General features: G+C 38.4%; 1 protein-coding gene across 2 annotated transcripts in view; it reads right to left on the reverse strand.

Annotated features, from left to right (window-relative positions):
- Positions 1-18,788, reverse strand: part of LOC122400469 (protein vestigial-like) — a 159,265-nt gene that overhangs the window by 24,340 nt on the left and 116,137 nt on the right. For both annotated transcript variants that reach the window (XM_043401958.1, XM_043401957.1), the window contains exons 4-5: positions 2,786-2,909; positions 8-234 (exon numbers count right to left, since the gene is read on the reverse strand). In XM_043401958.1, coding sequence (XP_043257893.1) covers positions 8-234; positions 2,786-2,909 — 351 coding nt within the window. The remainder of the gene's footprint in view (positions 1-7; positions 235-2,785; positions 2,910-18,788) is intronic.

The raw sequence follows: 18,788 nt of genomic DNA on the forward strand, positions 1-18,788 counted from the left end.
TACTCACCAGAGAGGGGCGCGTATGGGCCGTGCGGGTAAGGGGGTGCGGAGGAAGCGTCGACGAGCGACTGCGACGGCGTCGCTGACGTCCAGTCCTTGTAGGAGGCCGCGGCGTGCGCGTGGTGCGCCGCATGGTGGGACGTATGGTGACCGAGTCCTCGTGCACCACCCAACAACAGACCGCCGTAACTCGTCACGGCCGCCATATTATGGTGGTGATACTCGTGCACAGCCCTGGAACAAACCGTGGAAACCGTTTGCCTCTTAACTTCGATGCTCGATCGCGAGAACCAGGAACAACGAGAAACAAACCAAAACGACCAAGGGGGCTAAGGTGAGGGGGTTACGGGGGGAAAAGAAAAGAAGGAAACAAACAAACGGGGACCGCGTGAAGGAAAAGAAAGGACCGAAAAAGGGTTACGGGGTGGGGGAAATGAGAAGAGAAAAAGGGTGGCGCGTGCGAAAGAGAGAGAGAGAGAGAGAGAGAGAGAGAGAGAGAGAGAGAGAAGGAGGGAAAGAATTCTCGATATCGTGCCTCTTCTCAAGAACGGTGACAGACTGGTAATTTATACGGCGACCGACGCAAGATCAGCGCTAAAGATCTCTCCGGAGCACAGGGGTACCTGCTCCCGACGGTTTTCTGTATTTTTCACGTCTCGTTTTCTCTTCGTCGTTCCCTCTTCTTCCCACCTTTCGTACCACGGTCCTTTAATCCGTCTTTCTCGTTCTAGTGCTCGTGTGGATTCTCTATTTTTCTCCGTTTCACGTGATTTTTCTCTCATTCTTTCCTTCCTTTTTCACAGACGTCTCTTCACCCTCTCTCTCTCTCGTTCCCTCTGTTGCTCGTTTCTCGTCTCGTACGCGCCCCGACATTCATTTCTGACGGTTTATCCCGGCAGGCTATCGCGTAATGACCGTGTCGCGCCTGCCGGAGGTGGATTTTTGGAATGCGTGAAACATTGGCCGCATTATCGTCCGTTAATTGAACGAACGACGCTCGCGACGATTCCGACGATTAATCAAGCCCTGGTCTCGCGCGTCACGCGCGAACCACGGACTACGGAGTCGCGACACTCATTGAATTTTAAATCAGAGCATGACACACGATTTTTCCGAAAGATTCTCCTCGTCGCGAAGTCTAGACATTATGCCAGCGTCCATAAGTCACCGGACATTTCGCTCTTCCGTCTTAAAAAATGCAAATTAACCCCTTGAATTTGACTGGTTGCAAATTTTTGATACCAAGTTTAGCAATGATGAGGCTACACTCGTCGTCAACTCTTATAGATCAACTTAAGATGATCATCTTATGTCTCAAAATAATCATGATTCTTAAGATAAGCATCTTATATCTCAATACAGTCATGATTCTTAAAATGAACATCTCGTATCTCAATACAATCGTGATTCCTAAGAAGAACATCTCATATCTCAATACAGTCGTGCTTCCTAAGACGAGCATCTTATATCCCAAGTCTTAATAATCACGACTGTGATCATTTTAAGAACTATAATTGTATTAAGACGTAAGATGATCATCTTGAGAAACATGGCTATATGAAGATATAAGATGTAATAAGATGTAATATTTCACGACTGTGATTATTATGACTTGAGATATTACATCTTATTACATCTTATGCGTTAATATAGTCATGTTTCTAAAGATGATCATCTTACGTTTTAATATAGTTATGATTCTTAAAATAATCACCTTAAGCCTCAAAACTGATTCAGAACTGTACCTTGAATCGTTCTTCCAGTTAGTATTCTATAGTTAAATTTTGAGAAAGGGTAAGCAGGACATTGTTTGCATTGTGATAGAAAACACATAAACAGAAATTAATTAATAAATAAATTCTACTAGTTTACTTATGAATTTCTTGTGATGCTCTGACAGGTAGAATTGTGACCAATAACAATGTCATGATTCTCAAGATGAGCGTCTTATATCTCAATACAATTGTGATTCTTAAAATGAACATTTTATATCTTAATATAGTCATGTTTCTCAAGATGATCATCTGATGTCTTAATACAGTCAAGATTCTTAAAATGAACATCTCATGTTTTAATACTGCTTAATAGACTTAGAATTTGTGGACTATTACAGAATATATAGAAAGATTGGAATGGTATTAATGAAAAAAATACTAAGAAGTAATGAAAAATAATTGTTGATAGAATTCTACCATTAATTTGAAGTCATGAAAATTTTGAATTGTTTGCTAACATTTTGTTAAAATCCATAACATACCATATGAGTTATCCTTTGTAACGAATAAATAAGTGGTAGTTCCATTTTACAATTTACATCGCTTCACAGTATTAATTCGTTTTTGGTCTACGTTCGTTAAATGACTTATGGACGGGAGTTGAAATTAGAGTTGAGCAAATTTTAAATCTTAAGTTTAAAATTTAAACTTCCATTTATGTTTCATTTGTAAATACATCCATGAATTAGAATCTATAAATGAATGTTTTAAACTGACATTCAGGCGAGTTAGAATCTAGTATTAGAACAACTCTAACAATTTTATTCGTTAATCGTGAATTTACTCAACTCTAGAAAATGACACAGCTCAAAAATTGCAATTTTTTCGTTATTATTCAGAGAATTGTTTGAAGAAAACGGTTAATTTTTCATGAATAGAATCTAACGTTGACTTTGGGACTGAGGATCGTCACGTTTTTAAATAGAATAATTACAAACTGTTAGGTATTGATTTTTCTTAACGTAGAAACATATCTTAAGGACAAGATAAGGAATCTTAGGTGGGCTCACCTGTGGTGATACTGTGGATAATGTGGATGCCATGGATCCGTTGGATACTCGTAGACCTCGCCAGGATGCTGGCTGTTCCAGAAGGATGCGGGGAAGTTCCTCATGGACATGGGAGAGATATTTTCTAGAAAAAAGAAATCGTAATATCCAATTATTTAATACAGTAAAACTGAATTGTGATAAATACTTTTTGCAATCATTTTCAACGAGAGTATAACGAAAAGGATATTATTTACGACTTCGTCTAATTTTGCGTCACGTTCTACTACGTTTTCAAGCTACAAATATATTTACTAAACAGTTATGGGCATTTCTGTGTTTTTAATCGTGTCTTCGCGTACTCAACGTTTGACCCAATTGTTGACTTGAAAACAGAAGCATCTCCAAATATTCAGGATTGTATTTTTGTATTGGAAAAAATATGTAGCAAGTAGGAGTTTATTGATGTTACAATACTGCCATTGCCAGAGTCCAATGACAATAATGAATCTTCTGTTAGTGTCTCGACACTTGCAAGCAATTTGTGTCAAAAACTTCTGAACTGAAATAATATTAAATTTCACGAGACATCCTGTGAACAGATGGGATTATACACAAGTTATAACTGTCCCACATTAATTATTTATATTTCAAAAGCTATTGAATATTTACACCTAATATTTTGTATACGTCAAAAGGGATTACTCTAACATTATATTGCAAAAGCACACTAAAATCAAAGTCGAACAGTTCGCGTCCTTCCCTTTTCGTAATAAAATTTTTCAATCTAGTCTCAGAGCATTGTTTTCATTTCTAGTTCGATTAAACACTGATTTAATTATATAACATTGCTGTACTGCAAGTGTCGTCCCGTTTACGAACGAACAAGCGTAAAGTAACAGTAGATTAAAAGGTTTCAACGAAGAGTACCTACGATCGATTGCCCCAGACCTTTCGTAGATCGACAGACCGATCGATGCAAGTAATTTCCATCGAGAGCTAGACGTTTCGGCGAACGAGGAATGTTTATTAAAATATTTGTATCGTTTCCCACGGGCCAGCACACGATTCTTTCGAGGGCTCACGATAAACGAGTAGCCGGATCCCACGGGATCGAACCGCGCGACAGAAAGGCACCGCTCTGTTGTTTTACAAGCGACCACTCCAAAGCCAGAAGCTTGTCGTGTATCCTCCCGCGAGTCTCCGGAGTCCTTGGTCCAGGGATTCCTTTTTCTCCCTCGAATCTCCTTTGGCCAATCCAAACACATATTCGAAGGTTGAACCAACGAGGTCGAACCAGCCGACGATTTATACTTCTAATTCCTACTCTCGCTCTTCCTCGATTTCATCTCCGACTGGGCTGTTCTTAACTATCCCATGGAAAACGTGTCGTCTACTAATTTATCCCGACTCTGCGGTCTGCTATTATTCAACGTTGCCGGTGTCGTTTCGTTTCATGACGTTTGACGATAATTTTTCTTTCTCCAGTGATCTTGTACCTGCCGCATCGAGGAGGCCTAAGTTATAGCTACTTGATCGCTTTAATGCAAAAATTAAGTAAAAAATTGTAAAAAGTCACCTTTTATCTGTAGAAAGAAAGGAGAATTCTAAAATTCTAAATTTGAAAAAGTTGGATCGTATAACACCTATTTGAGAGAGTCTTTCTTGGTTAGAATGAAATGTTTAGCATTTCAAACGGGTGTCGTGTCGTTTGATGATATTTGATGATAATTTTTCTTTTCCCAGTGTTCTTATATCTGCTGTATCGGGGAGGCTTAAGTTATACCGAGTTAATTTAGGGGTTGTTCAGTCCAAATTAACCACTTTTAATCTATAGTCACTTTTTATCCATAGAAGAAGGGGGAATGTCAATGTTAAGATTTTAAATTTGAAAAAAATTAAGTTTTTAAATCCTTAAGATTTGGTAGGTTAAAAACTGTCCCACCTTTTGCTCAGCTTTTCATGCATGGTGTTATATTATTTAACCCACCACGAAAAGTTTATATATATTTTATATTAAATAACTAAAATGAACGTTTTCCCCCACTTTTTTATATTAAAAAACATTCTGTGCAACTTGGGGGTTTTTTCCTTTAAAATCGCAATACCTGAGAATTATGTTACATAATATGCAAATATTTTATTGATGATACGTGTTAAGTCTTTTTGCACATTACTCGCTACAAGTGACACTTGTGCATACATTTTCCAGATTAAAGATTGAGACCAAAATAGCTGGAATCTAGGTCATCTTTCACGAGCGATTTAACATCTTTTAGAAGTCATCAGACGATACTGGAAATTTTGTCAATATACTGTGTCTTTATTTAAGACATATGTATGTTTTATTAATCATTTCTTTGAATCGACAGCAAGATTTATATTTTTTAACCGTTCACAAGTTATATATTCCACTTTTCTTCGATGCAAATGTCTAATAATACTCTCATTATCTGTTTTGTATTAAAAGAAAAAAAATATAAACAAAATTATATATATTTGGGTACAAAGACAAGGTGTTATCATTATTATTAAAGTAACTTCAAATCAAAACCTCTGTAACTTAAAATATTCTTAATTTCCCTTCAACATCCACTAATCAAGATTTAATTGTATCTCTTCAATTACACTGTATTATTATTGATATACAAAAATTTCTATTCGAAAAATAAGAATTTCTTACATCCATCAATTTTGTCAAAACCGTTCAAAAATATTTCAACGTGAAAACATTGCACGAAGAAATTCCTTATAAAAACGATGGAATTTTTCTAAACAATTAACAGTAACAAACGTTATAATCCGTTACCGTGCGTCCCCGTGTCCCGAACCACCGCCATTATCTCAGATAACGCCTTAATACTCGAACAAGAAACTCTCTCGTCTTATTTCCGCGCGCGCGCGGGAGATCGAAAAATTCGAATCGAGCCGCAATCTTCGAGTCCCCAACGAGCCCCGGGGACGATACTGTAATCCGATTGGGTATCGGGTCGTCCCGGTAACAACTGACCCGCGACACTTTGAGCATAAAGAAGCCATGGGGCTGCATTGTTTCCCACGCGAGGAATGCCGAATGGAAGGAGGAAGGGGTCCTCGTTCCTGACAAACGTGTAAAATATACTTTCCCGTTGATGTTGGGCCGAGCAACTGGCCGTAGATTGGCCGAGCGGCGCGGCATCATCCTCCTACACACGTATCAAGAAAGATTGACTAACTATCGCGTTAAATATTGCGATTTGCTTACGTTGGGTGGGGTTGGTGAGGGATGGAGAGGGAGGGAGATGCGAGATAGCGGCCGGAATCAACCTCCACACACTTTCCTCCATCGTTTCGCGTCCTTCGCCCTTCCTCCAACCCCTGGGCTCGTCTTCCTCTTTCTTGGCTGCCGCCTCCCTTTCCTCTTTCTTCTCTCTATCCCCCTTCTGTCTCCCTGGCCCTGGCTCACTGGCCTCGGCCGACTGTCCTTTATTTATTAACGCAATTAAAGAAACAGAGTGTCGAGCGTCCACGGTCGGCTTTCTACTGTGCCGATGCCGCGGCCCCGCTGGTGGGGCGACCAGGGGGAGAACCGAGGAAAGGTAGGATTCAATTCTACGCGAACGCGGACCTGGACCGCTGATGGAACTCGAAAGGGTTGTTCAGACCGCCAAATTCACGAGAAACGGCACCAACTTTGAATTTTGATCGGCCTTTTATAGCTCAAATATAGTCTTTGATGAGCTATTTAACTGTTTCGTTTATATCGTTACAATATACAGCATTTAGAAAATAACAGTAATTATTCGGAGTGGAGGACTCCTCATCGATTTTGATCATATTTAATCTAAACAAGTTTTAATTATACAGGGTGTTTGGCCACCCCTGGGATAAATTTTAATGGGAGATTCTAGAGGCCAAAATAAGACGAAAATCAAGAATGCCAATTTGTTGATTGAGGCTTGTTTAAAAAATTATTAAAAATTTACAATAAAAAATTTGAAATCATTCTGAAAAAATTATTTTTGGTTGCGGAGGTTAATTACAATCATTTTTGGTGAGTAGACATACCATCGAAATCCTATCCACTTTTTAGAAAAAAATTCAGTAAGTGGACAAACTTTTCGTCGAAATTAAAAAATTTCAAATCGTTCTGAAAAAATTATGTTTAACTGTGAGGGCAAATTACAATCATTTTTTGTGAATAGACATACCATCGAAATCCTACGCATTTTCGAGAAAAAAATTCTTTACCGAAAATATACTGTGTGGCCAGAAATGTTTCCCCGAAATTTTTTATGTCATGAAAGTATGTGTCAATGAAAGACGAGTTTATTCACGTACTATATAATGATCTTCAAGATTTTTTTACGATGTGCCTCCCATAGATACAAATGATTTAAGAATTAAAATATAACATACAACAAGAGCGGCAGCAACTATAAACGTAATCCTTAGAAATGAAATGTGTATTCGAAGACAAGGAAACCATATTGAACGACTTTTTCTCTGTATTAATTTCTTCATATTAATATAGAGTTCTAATAAACACAATATTATGAGGTATTGAAACTTCTTTTATTCTCGATTTTCCAATACCTCGAAGGTGATCATATAGTACATGAATGAATTAGTCTTGACACGTACTTTCATATGGCTTAAAAAACTATAGGGCATTTTATTTAAAAAATTGAAGGTCACCTTCATTTCTCGCGAAATAATATAATTATGAAAAATTGATATACACTGTCCCATTGATCATAAAAAATTATAAAACTTTCTCCTCTCCCATTTTTTTCTAATCATAATAGTTTTCGAAAATATCGCTGGCTAGTAACAGCGTGAACCCTGTATATTTATTTTTTTTTTATTTATTTACGGGTTTGTACACCCTTTGATATAATACAGTTGCATTTTTTTTTATATAATCTAGTGGCATGCTTTTTAAAGGAATACAGAGAACCGCTGAAGAAGACGCTGGCTAAATTGGTTAGCTTGGTCAAAAGTACGATTAATACAATTATTGTATGTATAATGTCGTTTAAATGTTGGAATATGGAATAATTCCATATTTCGAGTAATTCTCGCCGGAGCATTAAATTTAACTAATGGTAAAATTTCTGGACAATTTACATAGTTATTGATGATTTTATTCAGATATAGATCTACGTTGTTCAAGGATAAGAAACCCTAATCCCGACAAAATTCTGCCATAGTGATGACAAGTAACTGGAATGGGACTGCCCAGCTTATAGGAGACGATGCGTAGGAATTTGTGGTGAATGCTTTCAATGCAATCTATATGGGTGTGGTAGTAGGGGTTCCAGATAGGGGAACAATATTCAAGGTTTGGAAGAACTAGAGCGTTAAAGAGAATATTTAATATATTAGGGTTCTTGAAATGTGTTGACATTCTTTTAATGAAGCCAAGAGACCTGGAAGCTAATAATGTAATGTGTTTGATATGATTAGCGAACGAAAAGTCTGAAGTGAATATAACTCAAAGATCTCTTCTGCTAGTGGGATCTTCCAAAAAAATACCATTAATTGAGTAAGGGAATATAACGGGGGTTTTCTTACGATGAAAACGCAGAATTCTACATTTCGGTATATTCAAATGATTGATGAGATTTGTAACATCTTGCTGCAGTCTGATCGCATCATCAGAGGACTTAATATTAAGAAACAGTTGAACATCATTCGCAAAAAGTAGGAAACGACATTATACATGTGTAAAGATGTTCTTAGATCGGTAGTTTTCACCAAGTCACAACGGAAATAAATGTATATGGTAAAGTTGTCTTCAGCAACGTGTGAGCTTATTCATTTTTCCAGTCCAGTCCGCAGAATGATTCATCCCCGTTCCGATCTAGGGACATCGATCGCTCGACCTAGCGCGCGATAGCCTGATACAAATGTAGTCGGTAAATCTTCCGTTGGGACACGGTCGCAGTGTTTCATTTCTAAAGCCGGCGGAAAATAATCGGCTGACACGGGCTGAATGAGTTTCTCGCGACTGTCGTGCTGCTCGGCGTCGACGCGTGGCGTTGGCGCGCCGCCAGAAGGTGCCTCTATAAAGACGTCGCGCGTCGCGGTGCCGCGATTCGTCAAAACGTAACCCAGAGCAGATTGATGTGGCGGTGCGACCGGATGGCTCGTTATTCTGATTGCGAGTCGCACAGAGGCGGTCGTCGCAAAAGAAAACGACGCCCCTAGACAAGGATTGAGATCGTTGCGGGAACTAATGGCGCGTTCCGGTCTATTTTCGATTTGTAAATTCTGACACGTCGATGGTCGCCTATGATTCACAACCGACGAATAGTAAACGGTGTCTTCCTATTGTCAGAAAAATGAGATTTCGCTCAGGATACCGGTTGGGCGTTTGTATAAAATTGACACGTGGTGGACGTTCTAAAACTCTGTATTTCGCGACTAATCACAGCAAGAGTCAATACAATTCTGTACCCTGACCGAAGCCAGGGTTGTGAGGTTACCCTTGGCAGTACGGCCCTTCTTCCACCAAGTGCCCTGACCAATCCACCTTTAAGAAGAGGAAACGCGCCAAGAAGAAACACATGGGCTGCTTCAGGCATTTATATATTTCTAATTTTCTGACACTATCAAAACAGAGGCGTATACGAAAAGTCTCAACAGATTGGTAGTCTCAAAGTGGCTGTTTCGAGTCGAGAATTTCACTGAGAACTAATATTGAGATAGATAGCAATAGGCAATGAACAATAGTCTTGAGACTCTTGATCTTTTGGACACCTCAAGGAAGTACAGTAATACTTGGTACTTTGTTCAATAGTTCAACTATAATGACCACAATTGTTGGTAGCAGACTTAAGGAGACCTGGATCGATTAATATAGCAACGTTAGTATCGTTTCTCACGAGTTCAGTATCGTATTGTGACTCCAAGGTCTCACACATTGCCTGTATCGGTTCCCAGTCTGGGGTCCTCCGAACCATGTGTCACAAGTACGAGTACACGGTCTCACGCAGAGATTACAGTCCCGGCTTGAGATGCCAAGATTACTAAGCATTCCAAAGGGACGCTTAAAGTGATGTAATCTTACAGGGAGTTGATGCACAAACGTACTTGCATCGGTTACTATGTGTCACAAGGAGTCTTTTGTCAAAAGTCAGAGAATATTCTCCACTGGAATCTAAATTTAATTTTTAGAAAACTGTTATGAAATCCATTCGTTATTGCAGATGGTGTTCCACGCTATCAAATTTCTCGTTTTAAACAATTATGTTATCTAGTTTTTCACATTTATATTACTCGATATAAAAAACTAAGACATTTTTCTTTATCACCTATTATAGAATTTTCTTCAATGTATTTAACTTTTTTCTGACAAAACATCAAAGTTGGGGTAATCGTACAATCTGATCAAACGATGTTGTCGAATGTATCGATCACCGAATCGTGGCATTTTGCATTAGGGTGCATTAAGTCGCGTCATGTTCATAGATAAGACGGCCATTTTTATCCGTGCGATTCGTATTTCGCGGTATCGCGTTGAAAAAGCATGATCGCGGGCCGAAGACACGGTATCGCGACTAATCTTGCGGCAGAGCCTTTGAAGGCGCCACGACGTCGTGTAAGGGCCATGTCAAGTAATTGCGTCCCTGTTGCGCCGCGGTGCCTGGCGAACGGGGCGTTAATTTGACGCCACCGACTGGAACGACGCGCTCAATTTCCCGAACTCAACGTTACCGCCGTTCTGACGTCGTATTCTCACCAGAGCGACACGCGAGTACCCCGCCATGATAAGCTCTGTTCCTCGCCATTCAAGATCCGGACGTTCCAAATTAACCCTTTGAACGGAAGTATGCGCGTTGATAAACGCGAGCAATTTTTTAGATCGGGATGGTCGCCACAGTGACTGATCGCGAGTGTTGGCGCGCGTCGCGACAACTTTTTTCTAGATTAGGAAATAACTAAAAAAGGACTTTCATTCTTGGGGAGGGGGAGGGTGGAACATACGAAACACAATCTATTTTTTGGGATTGCTTGAAACTCAAGATTTACTTAAGCGGACTTCTTATTGAGGAATGAAGGTTATCAAACAATCGATATTTTTTTGGATTACTGAAATTGATTTACTGAAATTGAAGATTTACTTAAGAGGATTCCTTATTAGGAGACAATATAATAATAATATATATATAAACCAAATAATCGTTACATACGTTACCAAATAATCCATCTTTTTGGATTTCCTAAATTCAAGATTTACTTTAATGCTTCGTTCGATTCAAATAAATTCTCCATGTAATTTTGTTTGCTGTTATGGAAGTAAATAAAATAGCAGAAGAAAAGAGACGAAGTAGGTATCGTTTGTCTTGCTTCAGACGCTGCGACATTTAATGCCAGTCAAGGAATGTGTACAATATAGGAATAGGTGGCCGGTGAAGTCCTTGCGAGAGAGCTTTAAGCTTAGCCCTCTAATGGTGAGCACAGTAAGTTTCGTCACAATTTGACGATGCCTGTCTTTATCATAGCTTTCAGTTACCGTATTTTAATTTTCTTTAATAATAATAAGAACATATAAATTGTATGAAAAAATAGCATTTGTTTATGTCTAATTGCAAAAAAGTACAGTGTGACCCATTTATATCCCTTTGAATGTTTTCGAAATTGTTAATAATATTGAAAAGTGTTCCAGACAAAATGATTTCATACGAATATCAACCATGTTTTTCTAAAGCTTAATACAGTGCATATTTTTTATCAATATTATAGCATTTATATCAAGCTGTATGTTAGGAATTGTTTTATGAAAAGTACCATACCATGTTCTAATACAATAACTCGAAGTAACTTGTCATTGCCTTCACAAAACTACAGAAGTACCTATGGCTAAACATCATTAGTTAAAAATTAAGTACTACTACTCAGTTCACTTAAGTTTCCAGGAATCCACCGTAATCTTCACATTGAAAACTTAACGAATACAATCATTTCCAAAAATTCGACTTTTTAAAAATGAAAATAAACAAAAATGAAACGAAATACTATTTTAGAAACTTATCGAAAAATATTTTATTTTCGTAGTTACAGACTGTTTCCTATTGTAAATGGATACCGATGCAATTTTTCGCGTGGCGAACCTGGACGAACGCGCGACTCAAATGCAACGGAATTAAAGTCAGGTCTCGCTTAGATCCCGATCATCCGCTGGCGACGTTCGCAAGAAATCAGGATGATCGTGTTGCGCTGCTCGTGCGTTCGTATCGGCGAGCATTCGCTGGCATAACGTTTTATCGTTCGCCCGTATCGTACGGCCGGATCCCGTCCTTTTAACTCACGGCAGCCGCTCCTGGTACCGGTTGGTAGCAAACGACGAGATGCAATTTCTCCCGTTGCAAGAAGTCGTTCCCTAGGGGAAGCAACGCGCCACCAATTTCCACGCGAAATTACATTTTCGTGCGTTACGAAACCCAGACGCAGGACCGTTTAACCCTTCTCGGTTCCATGTCCAGGCTGTCTGGACATCGTACATTATTCCAACTGGTTTCTACGTTTGGACAAACAAGGAAGAAGATAGGGATTCTCAAAAACTTCAATTTTTAATATTACCAGAAATATTTATCTAAATTGTCATAAACTTCTTTCGTAGAGATTGTCTTAATTAATCTCGGGTTCAATTTTAAAAAGGTTACGATTATTGTGGTACTTCAAACACTGGAGTGACAAACGGTTTGTTTATATTTGTTGACTCCTATTGAAGTAATCTGAAATTTTATTTGCATATGTATTATCAATAGATATCAAAGTCCAAGTTAATCCATCAATAAACACTTATTTGAATTCGAGTAACGCGATAAAAAATATTCACCCAATCCACGAGCTTGCAAAGAAAGTTTTTCAAATGTGATGCGAAGGTAGCTGGATTAATCTCTCAGGTTCTCCCCGTCCGCAGAGGGACAGATATTTGTGTCCATCGCCACTTTGTCCTAACACGCGAACCACCGTGGCTTCTTTTAACTCATTAGTCGGTGAAATATATTATCGGCAGCGAGCAGACGAGGCTAATAACGTCTTTAACCAGTTTACACGAGGCTCGGGTAATTGATAACTCCGGAGGAGAGTACCTCGTGATTAAGGGGTTCGCGTATCGTCGATCTAGGTGCTCGGGGAGTTCTTTGATCTACCGTTGAAATTATGTTTAGCGTCCAGTTTCTGTTTGATAAGCGTTCCATTTCGATGATCGTGCAGGGATTCTTTACAGTGCAGTCATACGTCTACTAAGTCCTTTCGGTTGCTCTTGCTGCTCGATTAGATAGCAACTAATTGTTTAAAGCGAATGCTTGGTCGGTAGGGTAAAGTGTTCTCGTTGTTCTTCGTGGCTGGAGACATGCTGTGCACCTGCGTTACAAGGTTATCTTGGAGTTATGGTTATCTGTTCGAAGGTAATTTACTGAGAAAATGGAATCGGTAGAAAATCCAGGTATTTGGTATTTATACGAAGGTAGCAAATAATAATATTCAAGTGTAATATAATAGAGCATTAGTTATAAATAAACTAAATGTCGCTGGGTTGTCAAAATGAATAGTTAAGGATGGTAATTTTTAGCTAAACAATAAGCGATCTTTGAACGACTAACAGAGTTTATGGCGACACTTCTCACACTCGTCATCAGAGGGCTACGCTCAACTTGCCTCCCTCACAAGCACTCGACTTACCATTCAATATCCCAGCAAATCTCTTCCGACAACAGCAAGCTACCACAAGTTTGAACGCTCTATGAAGACACTGTGTAAACAACTTTTATAAGCTTGCAAAATACCCAGAGAGTTAATCAACCAGCGATTTCTTTGAAAGCTATGGAAGAAAGATCCAAGGAAGAGAAAAATGGCTCCCCAACATGAACTTTCTAAGCGACTGGCAACCAGCTCTGTATCTGTTCTTTAATTGCTCGAAGAAGTTTCTTGCAGCGAGAATTGTCACGGGTGATGATAAGTGGATATATTACGATAATTCGAAGTGTGAAAGTAACGAGTGGAAACCGGTCAACCAGGAGTGACACTACCAAAGCGTAACGCGTACATAAGCAACAAGATTCCTTTCGTGTACACTGTGGGACCAAGAACAACTACTTCAGTATGAGCTCTTCTCACGCTGGTCGGTCAGACAGTTGTAGCAGACCTCCACAATGGGAAACAATTAAAAAAAATTAAAAAGAATATTGATGACAAATCCTCTTTTCCATTTAGTGTGTCTTTCAGACATTTAAAATTCAGTTTTCTTTGGGAATAAATGACTGGAAGAAAAAGAAAGAGAGTACCCTATGTCGATTATTGTAAATTTCATTAAGTTTTAGTCTGGCACTTGTTGTCCCTTTCTATACCCTGTTCAACGAGAATTGGCAGGAAGGAAGCTAATTTTTTGAACAAAAAGTACTCATCCTTAATATTAATATGATATTATTAATATTATTACATAATAATGTAAATAAGAATAGAAATGAAAATACACATTAAGATATGGAAAACTATATTCCAACATTTAATTTATCTATTTATTACCATCAACAATTTATGTTGATTCTGTGTTTGACCTGACAGATTTTAAATTAATTATAAATGATTCAATCAATGACAATATAATGGTCCAATTGCCAAGATTTGTGTTCAATACTTTTAACAACATGTTCAATGCAATTTTTATATTTGTTGTAATATAATTTGTAACTTGCCATTAACTGCTAAAAAGCATCTCTGAGGAGCGACTTCAGCAGCCAATCATCTGACGCAGCGTCGATCACGCGACCCTCTCCATTTATATTTCCTGCCAGTTCACGTTGAACCGGGTATAGACAACATTCTGCGCCCTTGTTCGACAAAGTGGACGATTCAATTCCATTAAAAAATTAGAAGAAATGCAGCACTGAGTAATAAATAGTAAAAGAAGATGCCAATAAATAAAAAGTGGTTAAAAATTTGATTCGTCCTCAACGGTTAGCCCACCCCCAATAAAGCGTTTTGGAGCGGTAAAGACGCGACGCGGCTGAGGTTGAAACAATTCCCAACCCCTCTTATCGCTCGTTCTTCGATCCCCGCGGAGGGTGTCTTTGTTCTAGCGGTGAACATGTTCACCCGCAGAGACGTTCACTCCTTGTACGTATGTTAGCCGGCATACCGTGGCTAAAACTGTCTCCGGGCAGTGTCTCTTCGTTTCGTCCCCAGCTCCCCTTTCCTCCACGCCCTCCCTGTCGTTCGTGTTTCTTCTGGTCTCCCTGAGTCAGCGTGCATCTCGTAGCATCCCGAGAGCAGCAGAAGCTCTTAATTTACCTTACCTACGCCCGAGAAAGCTTGGTCCCGCGCGATGAAACGCCCGGCGGGGGGATGAAGAGGACGCCCAGGAGGGCTGGCGGTGGTACGCGAGGGGGGAGGGGAGACGCGCACAGCACATAACAATTAGGTCGTGTTGTCTTGAATTCTAAGCAGGCTAGTGAACTGATCCTGAGCACCGCCGCGAGATAAATGCGGCCTTAAACGATACCGATATAGACGGGCTGCTACGCCGATCGCTTGCCAAACTCGCTCGTGCCTCGACAACCCCCTACCCTCTTCTGCCCTTTCTCGTTAGCGGGCTCTTTCTCTCGGGAACGATTCTCCGAGCGGGCCATCTGCGGGATGATTCCTCCCGACGCCGCCTATCGCCTCCATTCAACTCCTTATCTGGCGGTTATGAATGTTTCTTCTTGTTCAACTCTCGATATCATTGCTTCGTGGTATTCTTTTCGATTCTAATACAGGCATTCGGACGACAGTTTCCTTTTTTGGTACCACTTTCGTCGATAATCCCGGCCCAAACAATGGTCCGCCTCGTTATTTATTCATAGAGGGGTTTCCAATAAAAGTGAGGGAACTTTGAATCGAAATTAAATCTGCCCCTTGTTTTATTTTGAAATAGAATGTATACTTCATCAATATCATGGGAAACGATTGCCTTCATATCAACAATTTGGGTTTGTTGAAATAAAGAGATTTAACATGGCCTCACAAGAAAAGTCTAATGGTGTCGAGTTGCAAAATTTTGATAGTGTTTGTTGTTTTACTTCCATGACGTTATACGTGAAATACAGTATATGTATACTTCATCAATATCATGGAAAACGATTGCTTTCATATCAACAGTTTGGGTTTGTTGAAATAACAAGATTTAACATAACCTCACAAGAAAAGTCTAATGGTTTCGAGTTACAAAATTTTGATAGTGTTTGTTGTTTTACTTCCATGATGTTACACGTGAAATACAGTATATACTTCACCAATGTCATGAAAGACGATTGTTCTGATATCAACAGTTTGTAGCTTGTTGGAATAAATAAGAAATCTAACATGACCTCACACGAACAGTCTAATGGTATCAAGTAGCATGATCTTAGTAGCTAATAAAACTGAGAATTACATTTTCCCAAATAATTTTGTATAACTTTTCACTAAAATTATATAACCTTTGTTTTACATCTCCACACAATACTATAATTTTCATTTTTGCATTGAACAATTTTAAGTGAAAGACACTTGTCCATTAAGTGGTTATTTTTTTGGCGCAGGTGAAAACTGCCTTCAGATCCCTCTTCTTGTTGCTTTTGTTTTTTTTTATTCTGTCAGGATTCGATTTCTTATACTTGAGTTAAAAAAATTAATTCTTGTGTCAGTATTGTATTCGATCAAGACTGTTGTAATTAATACGTAAATTTGACTGGTGCCACGAAGGAACTGAACACATAAGAATTGCAAACACCATGAGCACCTAATGAATAGCCATATTTATTCAACTTCATGCTTCGTCACGTGGGAATGCCGTCTGACGAAACTTTTACGTTTGTTTCACGAATAGGTTTCCGTTGCATTTATGGACTATATTTTCTACAATTTATATCCACAACACGTACTGTGCAATATTTATAGCTTGCATTACATTGTAAAAAAGGCAATGTACGTTATTACGTCAAATATTTTCCAAGTTGTATTAATATCAATGACGGCGCTAATTGAACAGAATGCTGACGAAACTATTAACTCCATAACTTAATCGTGAGAAATCGAATGCTGATATAATTAAGAACAAAATTACACTGGGGAAAAAGTCTCAAACAAGATTATTGCATTTTAAATTATAAATAGGAGATATAGTTGAAATTACTTGTAGTTTAAAGTTCAATATTAAGTATCTCGAGAATTAATCAATGTAATAATTTATCATTCACTTCAATATTTCAAAGTTCATTTGTTTGAAAAAACCATCTACTGCAAAATGAACCTTGAAATTCAAAGATTTTAAATTTCAAAGGACCACATATTTTTGTACACCCTGTAACTATTATAACAGAGAAAAATATATAATTGAGACAGTTGCATAAGTATTATTTCATTCAATGTATCAATCAAGAAACCCATTTTACAGTTATTTTTCTATCACAACTTTGCTCACCCTAAATTGTATGTTTTCTGTAGAGGATTTAAAAAAGAGATCGAGAAGATTACATTTAACGCATTGCTAAAATATACCTGTGGGTCTACAATTAATTTAATTTTTGCTAGTAACAATTTTCCAAGCGATTAATTGTATACTCCAAATTGTATAACCTCTTCCTATACTTTCTGCGCTTAAAATGACGGGGTTTCTTCGTGACTAATTATACGATTGAAAACATTAGAAATAATAATATTAACGATTATTAAGTTGCGTGTCTTCCTCCATACTTTCATCAAGATTTCGCATATCTTTCATGATTTCTATCAACCCAGGTAGTTTGCATCTACGTTTTGCACCCTATGTCGTCCATCTTTGTTCGTTCCTTCAACCCTCGAAGCATTTTGTAGCTGGTTTCCTTAGTTCAAGTTCTTCTTGCTCCTCTTTCGCCTCTCCTTTACCCCATTCAATTTATCCTATATACCCTCGGTCCCATCTCTTATTTTTTTCCACCCAATTCCACTCCCGCCTCTCGTATTCTCGCCCGACTTCCACTCCTTCTTCTTCGTCTCCTTCCACCGGCCGACAGCGAGGGTTTTAGGTCTCCCAAGTACGACGACGGTACAATTGTTACGAGGCTTGTTAGCGTTGTCGCGAGCTAATGGCGCACTTTATTATCGGTCTCCGGCTTGCTCCGCGTTGCATCCACGGTGGATGCGTTTAAATCGCCGCCCTTTGATGCATTAGTCCCTGTACCCGGCTCTGGCTGTCCAATCTTCGACGCGCGTGCTTCGATGACGTCGAAACCATCGAACCAAGATCGTAATTGGAACGACCTCGGAACCGGAATTTTATTTTCGATGATCGAAACGCCCCCGCGCGTACGATTTCATCGTCGAGTGATTATTTGTTTACTGTCGGTGGTTTTTAAAAATTTTTCAAAGAGAAATCCCCCCCCCCAATAAAAAAACCAAAGAATGATACTTGGTTTAAGAAGTTGATAGTTTTTTTTATTTGTTCAAACGTGGTTCGTCAAGGTTTTATGAAGAAGAATAGTTAAGTTTTGCTATTTTTGATTTTTGTTTGAGTTCCTTTAGAATAATTTTTTAAGGTGACTGGTATTTATATTATTTAATTGCACAGTTCAATCTATCCACTTGTTACATGAATATTGTGTCCATATCATCAACTTGTACACTTTTTAAATTTAAATTCCTTCAATGAGATGACAGAAATGTCTTTTCAACAGAGTCGATTGAATTACTATTGTGATCAAATGAAAATTATTTTAAACCATCAATCACGTGTTATATCTAATTATTGTATAATCTAATTAATAGATGGGTTTAAAAAGTGGTAATAATCAAGTTAGTCATTACTACATGTTTTGAAATTTTTAGTTTACTTTCTGGCTCTTCCTGGTTTATTGAGAAAACAACTTATATTCAACATTTTTTACGAATCTAATAACTTTTTAGGGTAATACAAATCCACCATATTGGAGTCACCATTTTAAATTTTATAATTCTTATATCAGATTCCTAAATAACAATTTAACTTTTAGTTTACTTTTTGGCTCTTCTTGGTTCATTAAGAAAACATCTTATA

This window comes from Colletes gigas, unplaced genomic scaffold (genome assembly GCF_013123115.1).
Source record: "Colletes gigas isolate AHSC1104 unplaced genomic scaffold, ASM1312311v1 Colletes_gigas_Sc00018, whole genome shotgun sequence".
NCBI classification, from domain to species: domain Eukaryota; kingdom Metazoa; phylum Arthropoda; class Insecta; order Hymenoptera; family Colletidae; genus Colletes; species Colletes gigas.